The sequence below is a fragment of the Bison bison genome, unplaced genomic scaffold (genome assembly GCF_000754665.1).
Source record: "Bison bison bison isolate TAMUID 2011002044 unplaced genomic scaffold, Bison_UMD1.0 scf7180017864249, whole genome shotgun sequence".
Classification (NCBI taxonomy): domain Eukaryota; kingdom Metazoa; phylum Chordata; class Mammalia; order Artiodactyla; family Bovidae; genus Bison; species Bison bison.
In genome coordinates this window covers 759366-765873 of record NW_011494821.1, presented here as the reverse complement: position 1 = coordinate 765873, position 6508 = coordinate 759366, and the positions used below count along the sequence as shown (strand labels likewise).

General features: G+C 53.5%; 2 protein-coding genes across 3 annotated transcripts in view; one reads left to right on the top strand and one right to left on the bottom strand.

Annotated features, from left to right (window-relative positions):
• Positions 1–270: 270 nt before the first annotated feature.
• On the top strand, positions 271–4421 carry SPAG7 (sperm associated antigen 7). The gene is made up of 7 exons (XM_010847407.1): positions 271–371; positions 2818–2885; positions 3121–3209; positions 3356–3440; positions 3562–3651; positions 3749–3905; positions 4024–4421. Exons 1-7 carry the CDS (start codon positions 287–289, stop codon positions 4131–4133), a joined length of 684 nt encoding a protein of 227 aa, XP_010845709.1. The 5' UTR covers positions 271–286; the 3' UTR covers positions 4134–4421.
• Positions 4422–5196: 775 nt separating this feature from the next.
• Positions 5197–6508, bottom strand: part of ENO3 (enolase 3 (beta, muscle)) — a 6165-nt gene continuing 4853 nt past the window's right edge. For both annotated transcript variants that reach the window (XM_010847401.1, XM_010847402.1), the window contains exons 9-12: positions 6179–6380; positions 5651–5759; positions 5436–5494; positions 5197–5349 (exon numbers count right to left, since the gene is read on the bottom strand). In XM_010847401.1, coding sequence (XP_010845703.1) covers positions 5280–5349; positions 5436–5494; positions 5651–5759; positions 6179–6380 — 440 coding nt within the window. In that variant the 3' untranslated portion in view covers positions 5197–5279. The remainder of the gene's footprint in view (positions 5350–5435; positions 5495–5650; positions 5760–6178; positions 6381–6508) is intronic.

The window sequence follows — 6508 nt, the reverse complement described above, 5'->3', positions numbered from 1 at the left end:
GCGCCCCCTGCCGGCTCCACGAGCACTTTCTACTTGTGCATGGGCTTGGTTTCTACGAATTGCCATTAAACATCGCTGCACCAGCCAGCCTCCGGCCTCTGTCTGCGGGCGGCGGGGAGGGGCGGGGCCCCCGGCCGGCGGAAGGCTGCGGGCGCGCCAAGCCCGGATCTGAGCCACGCCGGGGCGGGGCGGGTGCGTGGTTTTCCGCCTCCGACGTGTTTCCGGCCTTAAAGGCATTTTGCCCTTCCCTTTAAGACGCACCGTCCCCCTCTCAGTCACTCCCAAGATGGCGGACCTACTGGGCTCCATCCTGAGCTCCATGGAGAAGCCACCCAGCCTCGGTGATCAGGAGACTCGGCGCAAGGCCCGAGGTGAGGATCCCAAATTCATAGCCGGCTTTCTTCGCCCGGTTCTCAGGATCGCAATCCTCCCTCTTTGGATGACCCCGCCTCCTCAACCTTGAAAGACCCCTCACAGGCCCCTTCAGAGACCCCCCGAGTCCCTAAAAGGGCTGCTGACCCGCCCGCTGTTCTTAGCGGACGATGATTGGCTACCTGAAGCTCAGCACCAGCCCCCTGCCTCTTCCTGCCCTGGCCTTCCACAGTCCTTGTTTTCAATTCGCCCGTGGGCCCGCCTGTCCGCCGGTGGCGTGGTCTGATTGGTAGGCTGCCCTGAACCCCACCCAACCCCTTCCCGCCTTCGTATCGGAGGGCGGTAAGATCGACCGCTCGGCCCCGCCCGCCCTGCCGGCGCGCCGGTCCGTGCGCCTCGTCCCCTTCGGATTGGATCCAGGATACGTCCATCCGCAATCCTTTCTCCCCTATTGGCCTCTTCAACTTAAAAGTCTACCGATTAAGTTTTGTTCGACCTTCCTCTAGCCCACCCCACCCTCAGCACCTCTAATTGGCTGCTGGAGCCGTTCAGCGCCCTTATGCCCCGCCTACTTGATTTAACCCGATCCCTTCTGCCGCGAACCAACATTTCTCTCATCTGTACCCTGAAATTCCTAAGGTCCCTGGGCGGGTCGTGAATGTTGATTGGACAAATAAGAAGGCCCCTACCCGGTCCGATTGGCCATAGCCTCCCAGTATGTGTTCTCCGAGTAACTTTTCTGCTGGCGGTTTAAGTTGGACTGCCAGTGTAGGGCGCGGCCCGCTGGGCGGTGCAAGCCTCTCCTGCTGGCTCCGCAGCGTGTGAATGAATCTGACAGAATGAGTCCTTTTAGGGGAGGACACCGGCTCCCTACCCGTTCGAGGGAGGCCAGAACAGGAGTGGGTGCCTTCAAAGTGCTCAAGTGCTGCTTAATGTCAAACTAACATCCATATTTACTGAATGGTTACTAAGGGCCAGGGGCACACTCAAAGGAGCCCACAGTCCGGAGCATTGATGAAATGATCACACAGGAGTTAAAAATCAACTTTATAAATGGTCTGAAAGAAAAATAATTATCAGGAGTGTAACTACCTAGGGCTTCTAACCTAGCCTGCAGTGAGCTGAGATCTGAAGAATAGATAATTCAGTGAGAAGGCAACACAGTGCTCCAGGCAGATATTTGAAAGCTATAAGGAAGGAGGGAGCATAATGGGACCTGGGAACTGAGTTACTTCATGCTCACCACGGCTGACTAGGTGGTTCACCAGCGGCCGTTGACAGGCTAGGAAGCTGAAGTTCAGAGTTTAGTCACTTGCCTGTGGTTACACAGTTACTTAGTGGCGGCATTTCAAACCCAGTTGTGACTTTTAAGCCCGTGTGCTTATCCATAATCTTAAATCACCTCCTCAGATGCAGAGAGAAGACTCTCAAGCCAGACAGAACAGTCAGTGACTAAGATGGGGTGCACTAACAGTCAGAGCCCATGGGGTTGAAGAGAGGAGCGCACCTGAGCTGTCAAGCCCTGGAGCCACAGAGAGTAACTGGATAGGAAAGGAACAGGGTCCCTGGCTTCTAGGAGCTCATAGTGGGGTAGAGAAGACAAAAGTTACAGTCTGTTAGTTCTCAGCATGTGCTATAGTGGATGTCTGAACCAAATGTGCTTGGGCCCCAGAGGAAGAAGTAATTCTTCACCATCTGACTCATAGTGGATCTCAAAGTTTGCAAGGGGAAGAACTTTTCAAGCAGCAGGAATAACATGTGCAAATACATGAAGTGATTAGGAAAATGGGAATAGGTTCAGTGCAGCTGAAGGGGTTCTGATCCTGTGGAAGAAGTAGGCCTTAAGATTGTCAGCACTTTGAAATGGCAGAAGAGAGAAGAGGGGACAGTAAGACTAAAGGTAGTGAGTTCCCTTTACAGCTCAGACACCTGCACTCCCAGAGGAGAAGAATGTTAGACTGGCCATTTCAGCTTCATCTTGGCTGTAGAAATAAGAAGTGGGGGTATTACAAAATATAGGAAGTTAAATAATTTCCTCTATCCTGTGTAGACAATGAGATGATAAACTCTGTGAGGCCAGGACTGGGTCTGTTCCCATTACCTCCCCAAGCCTTAGAGTTCTTGGTATGTCGTAAGCAATAAATAAATGTTTGCTAGTTGGTTTCCCCAGTGGGAAACAGGGTTGAGCATGATTCTCATCTCTGTTTCTCCCACTAAACTGTGAGGTCTTAAAGGGCAAAGCTGTGTCTTCATCCTCTTTGTACTTCAGGGCCTAGCACCATATCAGGGATAGAGTAAATATCAATAAATGCTTGGCAAATAACAGTAATCCTCCCTTCCTGCCCTGACACCTCCCAGTGGACACGAGACCCTTCCCAAAGCCTTACACCCTCTCACCACCCATACTTCCACCCCTAGCCTCATGCTGCCATTTCTTGCCCCCAGAGCAGGCAGCCCGCCTGAAGAAACTACAGGAGCAAGAGAAACAACAGAAAGTAGAATTTCGTAAAAGGGTAAGAACAACTGGAGAGATCAAAGGCAGCTTCAGAAAGGACTAACAATAAGTTAGAATTGGAAGGTTGAGGACTTAGTTTGTGTGCAAACTGTCTTGAGAGAGGTGAAGCCCAGAAGTCAGTGGCACGGAGGTGGGAAAGGTGTGGGAGGCACAAGCCTGTTGGCCCGGCTGGGGAGAGGGGTAGTGGGGTGGAGCCATCATCTCATATCTTCTTCCCTTTTCCCTCTACCAAGATGGAGAAAGAGGTGTCAGATTTCATCCAAGACAGTGGGCAGATCAAGAAAAAGTTTCAGCCGATGAATAAGATAGAGAGGAGCATACTGTGAGTGTCTCTGGGCTGGGCGACAGGAAGTGGGTGGTCAAGGAGGCACGAAGGGTGAAAGGTTCAGAGGGGAGAACCTCCTAGAGGAGGGCACTGGCCCCCCTCATGGCTTCACAACCTCTTTCCCTTTGGCTCCCCCTCCCCAGACACGATGTGGTGGAAGTGGCTGGCCTGACATCCTTCTCCTTCGGGGAAGATGATGAGTGTCGCTACGTCATGATCTTCAAAAAGGTAAAAGGCCCGAGTTGAGTTCCCCGCTCTCTCCTTTTCAGCCTATACCCTGCCCCAGGGGAGAAGAATGAGGTAAACTATGTATGTGGAACCTTGACCCCATCACCCACTTCTCTCCCAGGAGTTTGCACCCTCAGATGAAGAGCTGGACTCCTACCGGCGTGGCGAGGAGTGGGACCCCCAGAAGGCTGAGGAGAAGCGGAGGCTGAAGGTGAGTTATGCCTGGCAGTCCCTGGGACCCTGCCACCACCATCTGGGAGGGGCTGAGGTCAGGCCTTGAGCTCCGGTGACCCCCTCTGCACCCTCAGGAGCTGGCCCAGCGACAGGAGGAGGAAGCGGCCCAGCAGGGACCCGTGGTGGTGAGCCCGGCCAGCGATTACAAAGACAAATACAGCCACCTTATTGGCAAGGGGGCAGCCAAGGATGCAGCTCACATGCTACAGGCCAACAAGACCTACGGCTGTGGTGAGGCCACAGTGGGGGCTGGGAGGGGGCAGGGAAGAGGAGCACAGGTTGCGGGGAAGGAGAGGGGAGACCAAGGCACAGGGCTCCTAGGTCCTCCCATCCTCCCGTCTGCCCCTAGTGCCCGTGGCCAACAAGAGGGACACACGCTCCATTGAAGAGGCCATGAACGAGATCCGGGCCAAGAAGCGTCTGCGGCAGAGCGGGGAAGAGTTGCCATCTACCTCCTAGGCACCCCAGCTCCCGGGGCACGGCAGGGGGCAGGGAGGGACGAGGCTGCTGCTACTAGAACCCATCCTGGAGCCCCACCTTCTAACAGCTGTCACTCAGGCACAGTGTGTGTCACTGTTCGATCTAGGATATGTATGTGGGGTGTGTGTGTGTGTGTGTGTGTGTGTTAGTATGTGAAAGTGTGAATGCTCAGGTGGGTATTTAATCTGTATTATTCTGTTCTTCCTGGAATTTTCTTCCCCATGGGGCTGGGATTACTTTACATTCAATAAACACCGTTTGACCCAATGTCTTGGTTTGTTAGCAGAGAAAGGTAGGCTCTGGAGAGGAGTTGAAATAATTATAGGTTGAATAATTATAAACTTGCTTTTGTGGGCCAAAGATGGTCAAATATTGGCACTTTTGCAGAAATTCCTAAGGGATGGCATTTTTTAAGAGCAGTCACTACGGCCAAGTGGTCTAGCTTTGGATCCTGGCTTTGCGACTTCCTGTCACGTTGGTAAAGTATTTTGCCTGTTTGTGACTCAGTTTCCTCACCAGTAAAATGGGGATAATAATGGTAACTACCTGATAGGACTGTTTCATAAACTGCACAGGTCAATGTATGTTAAATATTGATAATAGTTTCCCATCCTCAAGGCTACGTGGAAATGTAGCTGCTTTGGTTCCCATGACCATCCTCACCAAGTACCTCAATTTCATAAGGACAAGCACTCAGACCTCAGCACTGCAGTGCCCTCCGCAGACCCTGTAAATTTCCATTTCTGGGCATATCTGATCCAGCTTCCCCCTCATGGTGATGTCAGACCTCCACCCCTCTGGAGCTGGTTCAATGTTCTGTCAGTTCCTCTTCAGCTTCATTTCACATAATGCACCGGCTTTCCCCTGCCTCCTTCCATAATGTGAGTGTAATGGTTCTACATCCAGCCCAACTTCCTCTCTGACCAGTCCCTCACTCCCTCCTTGTCACAGCAGGTTCCACGTCCACTCGCCCCTCCTGCCCGATCCAGCCCAGGGACCAGCATCTCCTCTCCCCCTTCCCATAAATGAGCAGGCCACTAACTTGGTTGGCACCAGTGTTTTATTTCAGGGGGAAGGGCTTGAAGGCCCAGGTCTGTCCTGTGCACTCCTGGGGCCTCCAACCTCTCACTTGGCCTTCGGGTTACGGAACTTGCGTCCAGCAAAGACAGCCTTGTCCCCAAGAGCCTCCTCAATCCTGGAAGGCAGACATGGTCAGGGCTGTGATATTCCAACCCAAAAGCCCTCAGCTCCTGATGCCCAGGCTCACTGTGCCCACGGTACCTCATGAGCTGATTGTATTTGGCCAGACGCTCTGAGCGGCATGGGGCACCAGTCTTGATCTGAAGAGAGAATTCCAGGAGTTGCAAGAGATTATTAGAAAGAAGGGATTGCACCTGGCCCCGAGGGAGCAAACTGTGGTGGTATTCAGCTCCGGGGCAGGGGGCCAGGAACCCCAAGAAAACTCAGACACTGGGCAAAGGAGGGCCCAGGAGTACCTGTCCTGTGCAGAGCCCCACCACGAGGTCAGCGATGAAGGTGTCCTCAGTCTCTCCAGAGCGGTGGCTCACCATCACCCCCCAGCCGTTAGACTGAGCCAGTTTGCAGCTGGGTGGAGAGGACACTTGATAAGGCCTGGTGGGACTTCCTCAGGGTGAAAGCCAGGGGCTGAGTGGGGCCTTTCCCTTTTATTTTGGGAGAAGGGAGATGTGTTGGGAGGGTAAAGTTCTTGGGGAAAGAGAGAAGGGGAGATTCCTGATCTTAAATTTGGATTCCTAAGATGCTGGTGGGAAGAAACAGAATCTGGGAGATGGGGATGGCAGGGGTGGGGATGGGTTGAGGCAGGGTGACAATGACAAAAGTTCCGGGGTCAGGTCAGGAGTTAGTCAAAAGTTTGAGGTGGAGAGGGTGGGGTGGGTCAGGAGCCAAGCGAGAGTCAGACCTGGAGTTAGTGGACAAGAGGGTAGCTGGAAAGGGTAGAGCTAGGTGGAAGGAGGCCATGATGCCCCAGGCCAGGAGGCACTCACGCCTGGATGGATTCAGTCACCGAGCCAATCTGGTTGACCTTCAGCAGCAGGCAGTTGCAGGCCTTCTTCTCCACGGCCTGGGCAATCCTTTTGGGGTTGGTGACTGTGAGATCATCCCCCACGATCTGGATGTTGACCCCCGAGAGGAACGAGGTCCAGGTAGCCCAGTCATCCTGGTCAAAAGGATCCTCAATGGACACCACTGGTGGGGGAGGGAAGCAGAGTCGGGTTAAAGGTCAGAAAGGCCTCACAAAGGGGTAATGGGTCAGAAAATTACAATGGGGCTAAGGATGGGAGGGACTGAGGTGGTGGCAGAGGAGGGGCCGAGGC

Excerpts from the sequence above, each read along its gene's own strand:
- SPAG7 (XM_010847407.1), top strand. The coding sequence starts at position 287 with ATGGCGGACCTACTGGGCTCCATCCTGAGCTCCATGGAGAAGCCACCC. Across the intron at positions 2,886-3,120 it reads AAGTAGAATTTCGTAAAAGG|ATGGAGAAAGAGGTGTCAGA; the intron begins GTAAGAACAACT and ends CCCTCTACCAAG. Across the intron at positions 3,441-3,561 it reads ACGTCATGATCTTCAAAAAG|GAGTTTGCACCCTCAGATGA; the intron begins GTAAAAGGCCCG and ends CTTCTCTCCCAG.